Genomic DNA, 18,308 nt, shown 5'->3' with positions numbered 1-18,308 from the left:
GCGTACACGTTCAGAATAAAAACAGTGAGGAGTGCGAATAAGACATGCGAGTACAGCCGTTATATGCAAATGTATAATACACATAGATGTATGTAGCGTCGCTACTATAGTCTCCTAAACCAAGCACACTGTTTTTGTGTGTTGTCTAGCACCTGGGAACTGCTGTGATGTGATATAAATAAAGCATGGCACCATAACAACTATAATGTACCACATGCCGTTTTGATTTGGCAAACAGTAACAACATGAACAATATTTCTTAGAAACAGAAATAATTACAGCTGTTTGATAAAGATGCAGAAATCCCATTTTATTTGTAACTATGTTGTGCGTTGTGGTAATGTCTTTAGTAAAATTAAATAATTTATTTATCAATAAGAAAGTACAGATACAATCTGTGGTGAAATAAGTGGATCGTTTTTATTTTCTACTGCACTGCATATTTTAACTGGACTGAAAAGTAGGAATTATTTTTGTATGTGGTTTGAGTGGATATTTCTTTAGCATCATCATAGGGGAATTTCAGCCTATACACGTTTTGAGTCCAGGCCTTGAGCAAAAATTTAAAATTAGATAAATTTTCCTCTATTGACCCAAAACCAGTATCAGTCTTTATCAAAATCCCTACATCACCGCTCAAAGTAATTTTTTTATTCAACAGTTATTTTTATTTTGTATGTGCCGCCTGGACTTTTACTCTGGAAATGTGTTTCTCCTGTAATTGTACTTTCACTTAATTAACAAAATGTAATACTTCTTCCAACACTTGATATGATTCTGATGATGATCTACATTGTTTTTTGAGCTTGTTACACTGTCCAGCTTTAACATTGTTTTTTCTTCTGTCTTCTTTTATCTTTGCAGAAAAAGAGACCAACCTGAGGTCTTTCGTCCTGAGGGACCTGCTGCCGTCATCAGTGGACAGTTATTACCGATACACCGGATCTCTGACCACTCCTCCGTGCAGCAAAGTGGTGGAGTGGATCATCTTCTCCAAGCCGGTCTATCTTTCCCATTCGCAGGTGCATTCACTATATTTCTATACCTCTGCCTGTCATTATAATTTAATATATCAACTTTTTGTTCAATACATGATAAAGCAAGCAGGCAAAATGTATTTCTATTGGAAAAAATGTATATAATTATATAGCTATTTATTTAATTATTCTTGCCAATGCATTTAAACAATACTGTAAATTTAGAAAGTTTTTGGGATTGTCTTGCTGTTGTGTATTAAAGCATAAAGCTGTTTGACTATTATCTTTTTTATATGTCGCAGTCTGTCAAACCGACTAAAAGCCTCCACACACGTTGAGATTCCACTTGTCTGCTGTTTGTGCACTTCTTGCCAACAATATGAGCATTTTCCCCTTATATATACGGCATATCTCTGTTTTTTTCTCCCTATATTGCAGTCCAGCTCCTCTGCATATGACTTCACAAGCACCAATGTAGTGGATGATTACACAGCGACAGGGGAGAAGCGTAGAGCCACTGGCTATGTGGATATCAAAACTACGGGCCTGTAACAATGCCCCTTAGCGCGTACATACTAAATGGCTGAAAAAGTTGGATGGTTGTATTAATATTAATTTAAATGTTCATTAATTTGCATTATTACTGAACATATGTAAATTAATCCTGTCGTTGAACACAACTCTATGATAACATATTTCAATGGTGAGTAAAACTAATTAAAATAAATATATCCACTCTTGTCCTATTGTAAATTATAAAGATTTAATTGCCAGAGTTTAACGAAGCATCTTCCTCAGAAACTAGCTCCTTTTTAATTAGATTGCTGAAAGTCCCCTCAAAACGGGTCAACAGAATGCTTGAAAAAGCCAAGGACATTAAATTAAAGCTATTGTCACCATTTTAGTATGAGTTTGTAATCTAAATAGTCGAAATAATCATCAGGTTTTAAAAGAAATTGATCTATTGTTGAAAATTACATTCAAAAGTCCAGTTTCAAAGGCATTTATGGCTTAAAGGTGCTCTATGTAGCTTTTCTGGTGGTAGGTAATGGAATGGTAATGATACCGCTCGACTCCATGAGGATGATATGGCTTTACTTTGAATGTTTCATAGTATGGCATTAAATCCGAATATGGTTTATTGCCAGTCAGTTAACACATTTCACAAACTAGGAACTTGTTTCGGCAATAGGTACAACATAAATCAATAACAATGGTAATACATAAGCTATCAATACCGGTATTTAGGTACACATACAGTTAAGAAAATTATTTTAACAGATACATTCTTTGTTAGATGAGTTTTATGCCATTTTGTGGAGCGTTCCGGACAAAGCCGATGGCGTACCCTTCCAACAGAAAAGTCAGGAAGTACAACTTTAATTGTAATATCTCGCACACTATATCGCTTTTTGGCCTTATTCCACTGTGCTGTCTGTTGGCTTACCCCAGACTCCCAGTGTTTTGTGATTCGGGCAGATAATGTATGCCAAATCATGCCCTGTGCTTTTTTGCTGATCCCTTACACTGCATCCCTTTATACACATCCAGTTCTCCAGCTGCAGAGCCTCTAGTGCCGCAGAAATGTGCAGGGCTTGGTAGAATATCTATCAGCTTGCGGCTGGACGAGCCTTTTGTTTTGAAATGACTTTGTGCTGCGACAGAATATTGACCAGGGCCGCTGTGTTGGTGAGTCTCTCAGATAGTTCTTTATGAACCTGTAATTCATTTCTCCCAGAGCCACGCACAGCACACATTGATTCTGCAGTATTGGTAATGTGTAGTCATTACGGTGCACGGCGAGGGATCATTCACAGCAATCAATGGCCACAAATTTGCCCCATTGAGAAGTTACAACCCAGTAGGTAGCCAGGATGATGACGCCAGTAGCCATCGCTGCCTGTAGTGAGAATATTCTGAGTTATCTTTGAATGCCAGTCATGCAGTGGCCAAAACCGCATCTTCACACCGACTAAATCATTCATTTTTGTCTTACAATTGCTGTTTTTGTTTCTCTTCTAGCTGGAGTCCTTTTATTCCATATTTACCACGGAGCAGCAGGACCATGTGAAGTCGGTGGAATATCTAAGAAACAACTTCCGACCGCAGCAGGATCTGGATGGCAGAAAGGTTTTTAAGTCAGCAGTGAAAGACGCCTGGCAGAAGGACCTGACTGAGACTGCAGGAAACCCACAAAGTACTGAAGCCTCTAAAGGTGAGACCAAAGGATAACTGTGTTTTTATATTGATTGTAGCAGTCAGTCCCGTTGAGTTTGACAATAATCTTTTCCAATGACTGCCTTGCCACAGTGAACCAGCGACACAGTAATGTGGAAACATGTTGTGACTGGAGTGTCAAAAAAACACCAAAATCTGCTCTTGCTTTTCAGTGAGGTTTGAATTACTGACACTGCCATTTCTACTTTTGATGAAAAAAACTACAAAAAAGGTTGTTTTTAATTTGTGATGGGTTTAGATGTCATGATATAACATTTTAGTGTTACAATTATCGTGCGATCATGATCATGTTTTATGGTTATTCATTGGCACCTTGAACAAGAAATGGTTAAATCCTAAGTTGACTTTAATTCAAACTGTCTGCTCGCAATTTCTCTGTATGTCTCCAACGTTATGAAAGAAAACACACTTGTGTGTGGAATAAAGAACCAGATAACTAGCAGAGTTATTCTATAGATTAGCTTGTGTATATATAAGAAGACAGATTGTTGTGTAGGTTATTAGGATATAGAGTGAATGGAAATTACTTGATTGGCTTCTCAAATGCTCACTCGTATATTTTATTTCTTACAATGATATTGTGGCCTAAGTAATCAAGATTATCAATTAAACAAATAATCTTAAAATCACTATTCAACGGCAGGAACGTTAGTTGATAGATTTGTATCACTTGTAGACCACAGGTGAATTACAGGCCTTTTTGATTTACTGAACTTTTTCTACTTATATTTAAGTAGTATTTGTTTGAATAACCAACTGTGCACACTGCGGAACTGTTTTGATCTGGCATAAAACAAGTCTCTTTTTTATGCTGGGACTTCAAGCTTGTAGTCTTTGGGGTATATCGAAAGAAATTATGATCTAATCCACAAAATTTCATGCTGTGACACTGGCAAAAAGTCTGATTATCTTCTGCCCAGTTTTAAATTCACAGTCTACTGTAGACATCCTAATTGGCTCCCTATTAGCTTTCATCTGCAAGTTACATTTTTTGGGGGGTTTTCTGCACTGTTGGTTCTTGGTCTGGACATAAACGAATGCCAAAACGGGACTGAATAATGAGAACTTTGATGGCGTTTCTGGAAGTCTCATCTTGTATTGTTGTGATGGATAAGCGGGCTAAACCAAGAGGGCAAAAAAAAAAAACAGTCTGTTTGCCGCACACTGTTGCAACTTGATCAATGTAATATTAAAGCTAAACTCCACACGGGACCTTGATAAGCACACGTTTGTTTGGCTGGCTGGTTTGCTGTGTTCATTTCGGGGCTCATTTTTCAAGCCAACAGTATAGGAAATATGGAGACTAATGAGAAAGGCTGCTGCTTCTTAAAGTCGTGCTGTCGGTGTCTGGCGCGCAAAATTGATTGGGAATGCTTGTGATGAATTTGGAAGTACTCGAACTAGCCTGATCAGCAATCATCATTAATATGTGGCGCGGCTAAAATAGACCCATACAAATTAAGTTGTGAAATTGCTTTTGTGGCGATATGTCAGAAAGCAGCTGGGAAAAATTTGAACCCCAAGTATGTATTTTTCTTCTCCCTCATGCGCTTGTTGTTGGTTCTTTTTTTAACAAAGATTAAAGGCAACAATGTCTACAAGAAAATGACTTCCAAAGAACTGAAGAGAACTGAAGAAGCGACTTGGATGAGTGGCAGAAAGTATTCACTCTAAAAAAAACTTTTGTTAAAATGTGAAATATTTACTTTCATTCACACTGATTACTAAACTATGCATATTGGAAATTATGAGTTTTAACATAAACTATAAAAAATACATTTGCTCTGTTAGTGTGGCTTAAAAACACATGTGCATATCTTTTGAGTAGTATTGTGTGGTATAGATTACATTTAAATTTATATTAGTTTTTTCAATTATACTTCTGACACATACATCACCACAATGAATAGCAAAATAGTCTTGAAATCCCAAATCCGAATATATTTTATCTTCTCATTTTCCACACTGTTAGATGCTAACGGTTTGAGGGGAGGGGCTTGTTGTCCAAGGTGACGGTGGTAAATGACAGCTGCTGTTTAAAATGTGGGAGAACAAGATGCGTCTCTTAAAGTCTCCAACCTTTGTTAAAAGGAAAGATCGTGATGCATATTTATCCCTGTCCTTGCTTTGTATTCATCACATTAGCATTTAAAAGTGTTTGGATGCAATTAAAGTTAAGTTTCTCTGGAAAAGACTCAAGTAAGATATATTGAAAAATGAATACTTACTTTAATTAATGTTGATGTCAATAGTCTGAGAAACACTGTTCAACCACATCAAGGAACAACAAGTTTTTGCTCTTTAAAAACATTTCAGAATCTTTTTTTATGGACTTTTGGTATTTATAAATCTGTTTTTATAGCTCGCACGGCTGTCAATGTTTCTTCTGCTTTCATCAAAACTTTTTCCTTGTAAGGTCCAATATCATTTCTCTTTTTTGCCACTTGTAATTTGTAAATTCCTTTATCATAGGCACATAAGGCACGTTTCCATTGGTTCACTTTGGAGCGGATTGGGACGGTTAGGAAAGTGTCTTCACTGCCGTAAGTGAACCGTACCAGTCTGTTTAAGGCAGGGGTGTCCAAACTTTTTTGAGCAGAGGGCCACAAACAACCTGACAATGTCGAATTATTACTATAAAAATACTACTTTTTGGACCAACAGCGGGAAGCCGGAGGGCCAACAAAAAATAGTCTGAGGCCCGCATTTAGCCCCCGGGCCGTAGTTTGGACATGCCTGGTTTAAGGGGTCTGTGTGGTGCTAGCTCCCATGGCCTGGTAGCTCGCTTTCGCCTCCTGGAATGCTTATAGTTGCAGATGATAGGATAAGGGATAAGAGAGAATGCAGACTCTGGCAAAAAGCAGTTATAAATACAAAATAATCATTCCTCACCAAACACTGACTTGATCTTGTGATAAACCGCCATGGTTCAGTAATAATAACCTTTTATGTTGAGCCGAGACTTGGCAAAACAAAGCTAGCATACCCATTGAAAAAATATCCTTTTTTTTTTTTTTATAAAGAAGCTTAGAGACACAGAAGTGAAATGAATGCAGAAAAAGCTGCAGCCTCGACGCTCCATGTGAATCGGTCTGAGGGACCAGTCGAAACGTGGCTATAGACTACTACTATATTGCTAAATGGCATATGTAAGCAACAGGATTTAATGAATACACATTTATAGAGACCGAATACCATGTAGAGTAATACATTCAAATATTTTACAAAGTGTGTAGTTACTTTTATTGCAATCTGATCCTTGTACATGTTTGGTATAGAGCCCTGTACCGTTAGTGGGACCTTCTCCACACTTTGAGGATGTTTTGCTTGAGGAGATCACTTTCCATGTTTCCAGGGAACATCTCGGAGCCAAATGACAGCTGATCAACCGCGCAGTCATCGCCATAAAGAGAGTTTTGCATTACAACTCAGCCACAAGGACGTCTTATTTATCTAACAAACGATTCCCTCTGTTTTTCTGTCTATTGCGTCTGGGAGGGGATGACACAAGTGAAGGAAATACACATGCAATTAGGGGAATCAGGATGGCTGCACACGGCTATATCCACGGTAATAAGTATCATCAAAACAGCCAGAAAAGGAAAGACATGAAATATTAACTGTTGAGCTGTGTTAGCATTTGTGACATTTCCAGCACAAAAATTCAGGAGTGAATGTGTTTGTTGACAACAGTGGGTTTAGTTCATCTCGGTGTGGTAAAACCTGCCAGGCAAAAGATTTGTGTGCGGCTGATGACTGCTGAGGTGAAGACACGCAGACACAGGCGTGCATAAAACAGTGTTTGTGTGTTTTTATGAAAAACTTTACTACCAGTAACTTGGAAAAAATATCTTGTTTTTGTTTTTGCAAATGTACTATTTAATTAGTTTATTTATTTATTTATTCATTTGTTTATTTATTTATTAACCTTTTTAGATCGAGACCTGTTTTTCTTCATTTTTGGTACTATTATATTAGCGGAATATCGAATCCATTGAAGCAGCTCATCTAAAAATGCAATAAGTAAGACAAACTAAGTGATTCGCTATGTTTCCATTGAGCTAAAACATTTCTCTAAATGCTGCAAGTTAATCTAAAATCCCCCAGTATTTTTGTCTTAACCTTTCCATCAAGCTTCGTATAGTCTGTTGTATACATTGAATAGTGAGTGAAATTAAACAACATTTGCAAATCCTTTTTTTTTTCTTGTGAGGGGAATTATATACATTACTTTTTTATTGAAATGCTGTTAAATGGCCACTAGATGCATTCACATAAATCTGAATGGAGATGAGACTGTTTATTAGAGCCGTACTGCCTACACTGGGTGCCATGCCAGATGTGGATTTTGGTGTTGCCGAGGCTGTTGGCCGGTTTATCCGTAAAGACACATGATGATATCTTCAGCCGTTACTCATTGCATCTTGTTGATTCCTGTCGTTTGGTGTGTTATAATGCATTTGACACCTTTCACACCTCATCAACACCCACAGATTTCTTTTGCGATTGTTTTTGAGTCCCCTGTGCTCCTCTGAGTGATGGCTCTTTTGCACATATCACGTCACATCATTCACACCATATCTTCTCTGTGCAAATGGTGAAAATTGTGGTGACAATTTCAATTTGGCACTAACCCTGAATGTGCATAATCAGTCGACACATATTCTGATTGCTGTTGCCCTGGTGTGCTGGCAACCATGTCCAGATGACTCCCTCAGTAAGACTGACAGACTCTAATGTGTGTCGATGCCCCAGACAATACTGCCCCCTACAGGTGCCATTGTTTACATAGTGTTTTGTTCTGTTTTTAATTAAGAAAAACAATCAATGCCCGGATGGTAATCAATACTAAAACTATATTGAAATCTAGATGGTAAGTGTCTATACCGATTTTGAACGCATATAATGGACAGATTTTGATAATTTTCGAATTGAACTGGAGCATTTCAGAACTGGTAGCCTATAGGACCACTATTAAAGAACTTTTATTACTTTTATCTTATGTCGCCAGTGACATTCAGATTTTTTTTTTTTTTTTATCATTTGAGTGCAATATTTTTTATTTGTACTGCAAAATAGCTACAAGCTGGCCCCTGTCCAGGGTGTACAATATTTCCTGCCTAAGGCCCAAAGTCACTGGGATAGGCTCCAGTCCCAAACAGGAACAAGCGGTAGAAAATGAATGAATAAATGAATGAATGAACAAACTACGAAATAGGCTTTGAAATGTTAGTATTTTGACAGCTCCATTCCGAAGAGCAGATTAATTTAAGTATATTTGCATGTTTGTTGTTTTTGTCAAATTAAACCTAATCAACTTTTCTTCACATATTGCAGAAGCATAAGATACATTTTTTTCCCCTGATTTGACTACTTTAAAACATATTTTCTCCACCAAGGGCACTGTCGTTCCTGCTGTTGTAAATCCCAGTTTGCAGACAGGGGCGCAGATCGCTGACAGATAGCAGAGATTGGGAGTGACCCGGGCCAAAGCCTCCTGGAGTGTTTCTGTTATTGAGTTACTGTATCTGCGCCACCTCCAGGGCTCCTCTGCTGAAGGGGCTTTAAAGTTGAGTCAGCAGCTCGCAGTAATGATAGGATTGTTTAAAAAGGTGTGTGTGTGTGTGTGTGTGTGTGTGTGTGTGTGTGTGTGTGTGTGTGTGTGTGTGTGTGTGTGTGTGTGTGTGTGTGTGTGTGTGTGTGTGTGTGTGTGTGTGTGTGTGTGTGTGTGTGTGTGTGTGTGTGTGTGTGTGTGTGTGTGTGTGTGTGTGTGTACTATATTAGATAACCTGTACTTTCTCTTTTGTAGTTTACTTATATGACACATTTCTATGTATTATAACACAGAATAATATTACTGTGATGTTTAGCTACTTTTTGTTGTATCCAGATTTAAATGTGTACAGTACAGAAAAAAGGGAAAAAAATAGAACTAAATCAACTAAAACGGTTTTAAACTCCAGTCGAAATCCTTATGTTGGTCCTTTTTCCCTGTTTTAACTTTGAAGACCAGAACTTGCTGCTTGATGTAACTAGAGGTGGGCAATATATCGAATGGTATATAGCTGTATGAATGTTGTTTTTAAGGTATGAAAAATATGAATATTGAGTATATAGTTTATTTGACTGATAATTAAACCTCAACTAATAGGTTCTCAGACATGTTTGAATATATTTATTTTTGATTGACATAATATAATTCTCGGGATACTCCAAAAACTATTGAGTTGGTCATCTTTGTCAGTATCGCCGGCCCCTAGATGTAACCCACCCACTAATAAAAGCCATGATAAGGAGACTGCATTATTCACAAGGTGTTATGCTTTGATGTTATGCCTGATTGTTGTATTTCTGTTGTATTCCAGTGTGTAGCAGTGCTCCAGTGAACATGAAGATCCAGCCACTGAACCGGACCGCGCTGGTGGTGAGCTGGGAGCGCCCTCTGACCATCTACCATGCGCCCATCACCAGTTACATGGTCTCCTACAGCTGGGTGAAGCGCGACATCGCCGATGAGAAGACTTTCACTGAGACCGGTGATCAGAGCATGGTGAGTGCAGCAATGGCTAACAAGGAGCTGCATTTGACCCGTAACTGAATCAGTGTCTCTGAGCAACTCATCTCCAAAACTTAGGGGAGAGGGAGAGGGAGAGGGAGAGGGAGAGGGAGAGGGAGAGGGAGAGGGAGAGGGAGAGGGAGAGGGAGAGGGAGAGGGACTCTAGTCTGCTCTTGTTGTCTGGCTTTAATTTATTTTTTATGGTGATATTAAATTCACAATACACATGTTCACCATGCTTTAGGGAGGCATGTGGTATCGTAGAAATATTTCAAAATAATTCCAGTCCATTCCATTTAAACTCAAGACATATTAGTAATACATTTGATGTATATGTATAGGTTTTATGGGGGATATTTAAACAAAACTGAATATTCTTTTTTTTTATTTTAAAATGGGATTATCTCTATTACTGATCACGGGCCAGTACTAAATAATCCACCAGGATTATTCCAGATGGATTAGGTTTTTTTCCAAATATTTGTATGTCAAACAGGATTTGATCCACAAGATTCAAATCCAGATTTACAAATCCAATCCGGTCTTTTTCATTTTTGTCCTCACTGAGTGTGAACATTTGTATTTAGGTTAGGTTAGCGCTTTCGCCTCCTAAGAAGGAGATAGTGGGTTCGATTCCCGGGCCAGACAAAATGTCACATGATCTCTCTGGGTGGAGTCTGCATGTTCTCCCTGCGTAACCGTGGGTTCTCTCCGGGTTCTCTGGCTTCCTCCCACCATCCAAAGACATGCATGTGTTAGATCAATTGGTAACTCTAAAAAACCCTGTGTTGAGCTGGCCCCTGTCCAGGTTGTACCCCGCCTAAGGCCCAAAGTCGCTGGGATAGGCTCCAATCACCCGCGACCCCTAACAGGAACAAGCGGTAAAAAATGAATGAAGGATGAATGAAAATTTAAGATAAATAGGAGAGATTTTTATGTAAAAAGTGTAATTATGTAATTGATTTTGTAAATTACATATCAAATATGTATTGTATTGTATGTAACCGCTGAGGCAATCATTATCCATGGGGGCATTTCATGATAAGCATAACAGATCTCATATGGACAGAATGTTCACTGTGAGAAACTTGTAAGTGTAATATTACGGCTACTTTTCTATACCTCCCACCTCTACTCAAAGACGCTCCACAACTGGACAAGGACACAACGACTGACGAGTACAATATTTCCACTGTAGTACGACCAAAATGAAAAAAAAAGACTACGTCTAGAAAGAATGGCGGAGAGAAAGGTTTCAGGAGGATTATGTGGAGTTGACTGGCCAGACTTGAAACAGTTGTGATGTGGTTGGCAGGATCAGAGGGCAGCAGGAGCAGTGACAGCTGGTGATGGACTCTGCATGCAGCCGCAGTACAAGGGCTCGTGCACTTGTCCGCCCTGAAATAGACACGCCACACGCTGTGCTCTCTAATATAACGTGTCAACGCTGGCCAAACCTTTTAAGCATTGGCCAAAACACCTGCTGCGCCCACCTTAGCTATCCAACCATTTACACTCGTTTCCCCATGTAACTTCACATCTCATTTTTCTTTTTTCGCCTTAGCACATTTCGACTTCATCTCTTGGCTCTAAATTCAGCATTAGAAAGTGTATACAATGAGCAATATTGATTGAGTATTGTGATGACAATAATCAGAAGATTGTGTATTGTGGAAATCCAACAGAAATGTGCTAAGATATAATTTTCAAATGTATTAGTTGAGGTTGACTGTATAACTATTCCCAGAAATGCAGAAATATCACTTTATACTTATGTTTGAAACATTGCAACACACATTTGTTCATTTTTATTGTTAAATGACATACCCGATATTTAGTATGTTTTTAAAAAAACAACATTCACAATATTAGCAACAACTGAATATACTGTATTTAAAATATTCTTAGCCATACTTTCTGTCTTTCATGTATTCAGACTTCATCACAGTATGCTTTAACCCTCATTTTTTTGTCGTATTGGTGCAAGTATTTTTTCTATAACATTGCTTTTAAAATGTTAGAGTGTAAAGCACTTCTTTGAAGATCAAGCTATTAACACCATTAGCAAACATTTTTGATGCCCTGTTGAGGTTTTATTTTTTTCAATGTTACTTTAATACTAGAAAACAAATGCATTAAATTAGTTCAGTGAATTTTGTAGTCATTTTTCCATCAAAGTCTGCATATTGTGGGGTTATACAGCTTGACACAAAAGCATATTTCTATTCTGATATCAGCTGAAAACTCCTTAATTATTAAAAAAACCTTTGTTGCCTGACGAATCCTTTTGAACACTCACTGTCTTTTCGCTGCTGGAAGCCAGAGCTGGATGTTAGTCCCTCAGATCTCTGCACTTTCTGACACTCGCGATCAGTGGATACTGCCTGTCCGCTCTTACACACTGAATCCAACATCGATCGTCTCAGAAATATATCCTCCCCTCTAGGAAGCTTACACCACCATCATCTGCTTCGGACACACACTCTTCTCTATATATATATTTTCTTCTACTTGTGGGAATCTAGGGCCCCATCTGTGCGCCAGCCGAAAGCCCGCTGACCCTAACTTGTCCTGGCTCTGTGCTTGACCGCTTCTTTAGATAAAAAAAAGTCACACTAGGGTAGAACAGCCTCCCTTCACTGCATATCATGCTCCCAGTGGCAGGTCATATGACTCGTTCAGGCGTTTTATTGAGTCCCATCATCATAGGTGGGGACATGAACCATGGGATGCTGCTACTGCCTCCTACTGGTGTGTTGGAGAAACTGCATCCATGTGTAATGTGATTTATCAATTCTACTCCCGACTTTTAACCCAATGCACACAAACTACATCAATTCAACGGCCTTTCTTTACATGACATAGTAAGAATAGCAAAAACTCGGGAAGTGACGGGAATTGACACTTTCTTTCTTTGTGAAGCTGGTCATAAAGCTGTTATATGCCTTTGTATGAAGGTTTGAATGACTGCAAAGTAATTTCATTCTCTCAGAACAGAATTTTTTTTTTTTAAACGGCTATTTCCCTCCTGAGAAATGCGCCGTTAACTGTCGATCGATTCAACTGCTCTATTTTACCATTTTAAATATTTAAATGTTAATGAATTTGGGGTGAACGAGGGAGAAATAATGGAAGGCTGTCATTGTGTATTTGTTCAAAACCATGTGCAAGCGTAACACACAATAACCAAGTCCTCTGCTTATGTTTGTAATGTTTTGTCTATTGATCTGGCATACACTTAATGCTGGATATCGTTTTTAAATCTCTCTACTCTAGCGAAAGTGGTGAAAAATTGACCTGGGTACTAAAAATTATTCGCTTACTGATCTATTTTTGTGATTTATTTATTTTTCCTAGCAAACGATCATCACCAATGTTTCCCCTGACGTGCTTTACCTGTTCAGAGTTCAGGCAGTGTGTCAGCACGACCTGCGCAGTGACTTCAGCCAGACGCTGCTCTTCAGAGGTAAACAAACTGTACTTGCCTTCAATGCGCTATTTCTAGGGGAGCCACTTTATCCACAAATTTGTATCACAAACCATATACAGCCCGACATGTCGTGTCAGTTTTTCATCTTATTATTCATGCTACAACAAGCCAAGATATGGATTTTTTTAAAGTCTTCTTGAAATTTTAATTTTCCACAGCTGTTAAATCACTGAATATTCAATCAGATTTGCTCAAGAAAGAGTCAAGGTCACCTCTGTTTGAGGCTTACTATTTTTTGTAAGTGAGTATATAAACAAAAAACTGCAGCTTTAGTGTCAATCGTTTTCATGGCAAAATGTGTTATACAATGTTACTTTAGTGCTATTGTATTCTGTACTTTTGTGCTGTAGTTAATTAGCAGCTCATCTAAATATAGTTTCTGCGTGGCTTGACAGTATGTTTAATGTTATTTCAATCATATTGAAAAGGTCTAGGCCAGAAATGCAATCTAAATGCAATCTGTTTCCATATCTTACTTTGGCATTAATTATCTTCATTTCTTATGCCATCTCTGTGGAACTGTTTCACTCCACTTGACTTCATTGCTGTACATGTTGTCCTTGAATAACATTAAGCAATCTGTTTTACAGCCAACACAACAAGAATCTTTGAAGGTTCTCGTATAGTCAAGACTGGAATGGTGAGTTGGCCAGAAGAGGAAAGTTCAAAGGTTTTGTTGGTGTAGTTCACACAGCTACTTGTACTTGTATTCATTTGATCAGTGGTGGTTTCATGTGCACTAAATTGTTTCAGTTTTATTATAAGATTATTTGTGTTAGAAAAATATGAAATAATAATATTAAAACGTAAACAGCCAAATCAGATGATTTCTCTGTGTTCATGGTCCCTCTCATACTCAGATCAGATTTTGTGGTTTGCATGTCATTTAATTCATCTTAACGGTCCAGGCGTCGGATATTTTGGTGTGCATGTAAACCCATTCATTATTTTTAGTTCTATACTATGTTGTATATCTTACATGTTTTCCTCTTCTTATCCGCAGCCCACTCTGTCTCCGGCCTCTTCCGCAGACATGGCTCCTATAAGTTCAGGCTCCTCCACGTGGACTTCCTCTGGCATCCATTTCTCTATTGTCTCCATGGCGACGGGGATGGGACCCTCCTCCAGCGGCTCCCAGGCCACTGTGGCATCAGTGGTGACTAGCACCCTTCTGGCAGGTTTGGGAGTGGGCGGAGGGGTCATCTCTTCTCTGCCCAGTTCGGCCTGGCCCACCCACGCGCCTCAGGCCACCCAGAACCCCAGCACCTCCACTGTCCCACCCACAGCTCCATCCAGCACAGAGCAGGGCCCAACCCAACCAGGCCCCGAGACCGAAGCACCCACAGAGGAGCGCCAGAAGGAGGGAGAGCAAGAGGAGGACGAGGAAGGGGAGAAAGAAGGAGAGCAGGAGGAGGAGGAAGAAGAGGAGAAGAAGAAGAAGCCCAAATCTGTGCCCACCAATGAGGAAAAACGAGATAATAGCACTGTGGCCCAGGAGCACACTGCACCCACCCCAGCACCCACCGCCAAGCGGAAAGGACTGGGACCCACGACGGAGCATTGTACTACAGCACAGGACAGCACCAGGGGCCTGGAGCTGGTTCCTATAGACACTCACACAGAGCACAGTCTGGACACGTACAGTGACAGTGGGGAGATGCAGATCCCGCAGAGCTCCACTGTGGCCCCAAAGAACAATAACAACTGGCCTTTTTCAGTCCACACCGGTAAGAGCACAAACACTGATGCATGTGTCCCCCAACTTCTATTGACAGAAACATACAGCCCAACACGGCACAACTAATAACTCAATTTAAGAGTGTAACTTCAATGTTCCCTCCCCGTCAAAGACACTGCTCCAGGCTTTTGTCACTACAACGCTGAGGCCTGCAGGCAAAACTAAGATGTGCCAGAGGCACTGTGCCGCGAGGAATAGCTTTCAGCCTGCACTGTGTTTTAGGGTTCTTTAGACAAGGAGAGTTCTTTAGACAAATAATTGTCATGAAATACAAGCTGATTTATTGCCTTTTTAACACTTTGACAATATATGCATTTGCAATTTACACCTTCTGCTGTACCCAGTATTCACAGGAATGTATCATTATTCTTTTTAATTCAGAACAAATAATTAAAACAAAAATAAATATATTTTTAAATCACTTACATATTTGTTTGTTTGTACTGGTTTTGACCTTTCATTCACTAACAAACTAACTAAACTAGTAAAATGGAAAATCACTTTAAATATAATCCATCATTTCTTGTTTACTTTATCTGTCAGACAGGACAAGTTTATCGGATGTGACCCTGATCCCACAGCCTGGGATGGGACGGATGGTGTGGATAGTGCCCCTAGTGGTGGTGTCTGCACTTACAATGCTCTGCCTCATTATGCTGCTTATTGTGATGGTCTATTGGAGGTAAGTGTATGAAAGTTCAAAAGTCTTAGCTGATATTGAAGAGAAGACACGGTCAAACCTGAAGGACCTCAATCTGGCTTTAGTCCCAGACACTGAGCCTTCTGGCCGTGTTCTCATTACACTGGTGTCAATGACGGGGCAGTCTTTATCCATACATTGTGTTGATAACAAAAGCGTTATGCCTGGTTGAGTTACTGCATTTTCCCGTTTCTGCACCACACATTCACACCTGCTTGGATGGAGCTTGTCGCGCCGGTCTCATCTCTTTACATTAGTTGTCATTTTCTGGGGTTTTCTGGGGTACGCTGTTTTCTTGGCCGCTCTGACTTGCACACTGCACATGAAACTATCATCCACCTCAGTTATCACTGGAGTCCTGAAGGCTCTCCACTGGCAGCAGAGTCCCAGCTGTGTCTTCATCTGCTGGGCTGCTTTCCAGCCCTGCCATTGGACACCCGGTAATTACACAGGCCAACCCACTGGCACACGTGGGATAGTTAATGAGTTACAAATAGCACTACGGACCATTTCATCTGCTGGTCTCAAGTCTGTGGAAAACCGCTGTTTATGTAACTAATACATGCTGTCTAAAATGTATTAAATAATAATAATTAGAGAGAAATGCAATTATTCAAGTACGATCTATGTAAATGTAAGTTTACAGAATAAGCTTGTGTAATTGACTGTAGTGGTGGTAAGAGCAGGGGCTGCTGGGATATTAGACATGGCCATCACAGCTGTTGTTGTGACAGTCCAGACAGTTCAGACAACACACACTTCCCCCAGGGACAAGAGCATGATTGAGGATGAAATAACCCGTTCACACTCTTCATGCTCTGAAAGCCTTTCTTAGCAACAGTTTAGCCATTTGAGTGCAGCCTTTCTCCACACAGCATCAGTATCAGACTGTATAATACTCTAAACTACTATAAACAGTTTTATACTTGGCTTATCCTGCATGATCTCTATCGGCATACAAAGTGAAACATATTTGCAGTTTCCATCGCGCACACGGCACCTTTGCCCTCGGGGGAGCTGGTGTAGTGCATGCAGCTAGTTAGCTCCATCACATGTGCGCCCATAGGGAGCCATTAGGGCAGGGGGTAGTGATGCAAACCTCTGTGTTCCCCTCCTCCTAACACTCCTCTTTCTACTCCTCTCCATCCTTCTGTGCTGTCTGTCCTAAAGAATGACCAATATCTGCTCCCTGCTCTGCATCAAATACAGGTAGGACAGGACCAGATTCACAGGCTTCTGCTGTTTTAGTTATCAAATGAATGTTTTGTCTGCATGCATATCCTACTGTACCGTATATTTGGTGATGGAGGAACATTAACATTTACTTATAGTATTTGTTAAAATCGGTTCACATATTCGAACGCTTGAGTGGTCTGTGCACTCTGTACTCTTTGCTTTTTATTCGGTAAATCCCACTTTAGAGAGAAATATTTCTTGCCTGAAGTTGGGTTCATATCATGAACTTTCATCTCAAACTTCACACCTTTTTACTTTCTAAATCTACTCTGAGCATCGGCAGCAGGCTGTCTATAAGAAATGTCCTGCTGAAATGGTTCTTCTTCCGTATGGATCAGATAGCCATCATCTTGATGGGTTATTGATGCCCTGCAGAGAGATCGTGTTTGGATTAGTTTGAGAAAAGCTAATTTTAGCAGCAGCTGTGTTGTGTAGCTGTGGGTTGTTTACCTTGTCCCTGTTGCAGCTCGCAATGCTTTTCCTCTATCTCCTCATCGACAAGAGCACTATCTGCGAGCAATCAGCTGTGTCCTGCGTACTGGGGACTTTTCATTAGCAGTTTGCTCCTGTTCCCATGTCATTGTACTCGGCATTCAGCCGCTCATGTTGACAGACCGGATCTGAGAACAATGGGATAACGACTCCCTAATAGACTACCCTGTGACTTCATGTGTGGCTGTGGTGTTAGTTTCACTGTGGCTTTCTGTGTCCATCCAGGAGGTTTTTCCAGACCGCTCACTTTTACGTGGAGGAGAGCAGCTCCCCAAGGGTGGTGGCCAATGAGAACATACCTGTCATCCCAATCCCAGGTAAGGCAATCTTCATGCAATCTTGTACTTTTGCACTGCTGTTCAAGTATGTATTGTATATAAAGTTTCATTCTTATTTTAACAACGTTTGGTGTATTCAAATGCATATGTCTTATGGTCTTATGGTGAAAAAACTAAGACCGTGTCATTGTTGTGCAATTAGATAACCTCTAAAAACCAATAATGCTAAGTAAAATGGTTTAATACACAGTGAAATAGTATTGTGGATCTAATGTATTTCTTTGCAGTTGAAATGAAACCGATCCAATAAAAACTCCTTAAGAGCAGCAGCTTTGTTTCCTGCTATTGTGGTAAATAGAAACTCAATATTAGTCCGCGTCAGAGGGACTCTGTTATCAGAATGAAACGTTTATTGCAGGTTTTACGAATGCTAAATAGCCCTGTAGATGTAGCAACAGACGTCTTTAGCATTTAGTTTAATACGAGAAATGATTACACATACTATATTTTCATGAAATGGTTGTATGATGATGCTGTATTGACACGATAAACTTAATTGAGTGCGGTTCTGTTTTTACTTCTATGCAGAATGCCTTTTTGTCC

General features: G+C 39.6%; 1 protein-coding gene across 2 annotated transcripts in view; it reads left to right on the top strand.

Moving 5' to 3' along the window:
* The window catches only part of ca16b (carbonic anhydrase XVI b), a 158,675-nt gene that overhangs the window by 124,381 nt on the left and 15,986 nt on the right, over nt 1-18,308 (top strand). The window contains exons 7-15 of one of the 2 annotated variants that reach the window (XM_072452421.1): nt 865-1,022; nt 3,000-3,192; nt 9,581-9,765; nt 13,129-13,237; nt 13,852-13,901; nt 14,265-14,988; nt 15,543-15,681; nt 16,870-16,908; nt 17,653-17,744. In XM_072452421.1, coding sequence (XP_072308522.1) covers nt 865-1,022; nt 3,000-3,192; nt 9,581-9,765; nt 13,129-13,237; nt 13,852-13,901; nt 14,265-14,988; nt 15,543-15,681; nt 16,870-16,908; nt 17,653-17,744 — 1,689 coding nt within the window. The remainder of the gene's footprint in view (nt 1-864; nt 1,023-2,999; nt 3,193-9,580; nt 9,766-13,128; nt 13,238-13,851; nt 13,902-14,264; nt 14,989-15,542; nt 15,682-16,869; nt 16,909-17,652; nt 17,745-18,308) is intronic. The other variant, XM_072452422.1, reaches the window with a different exon arrangement.

This window comes from Eucyclogobius newberryi, unplaced genomic scaffold, assembly GCF_026437365.1.
Source record: "Eucyclogobius newberryi isolate DKJ021-1_F unplaced genomic scaffold, fEucNew1.0.hap1 SCAF_19, whole genome shotgun sequence".
Classification (NCBI taxonomy): domain Eukaryota; kingdom Metazoa; phylum Chordata; class Actinopteri; order Gobiiformes; family Gobiidae; genus Eucyclogobius; species Eucyclogobius newberryi.
Note: the sequence above shows the minus strand (reverse complement) of the source record. Positions and strands in the feature narration are given on the sequence as shown.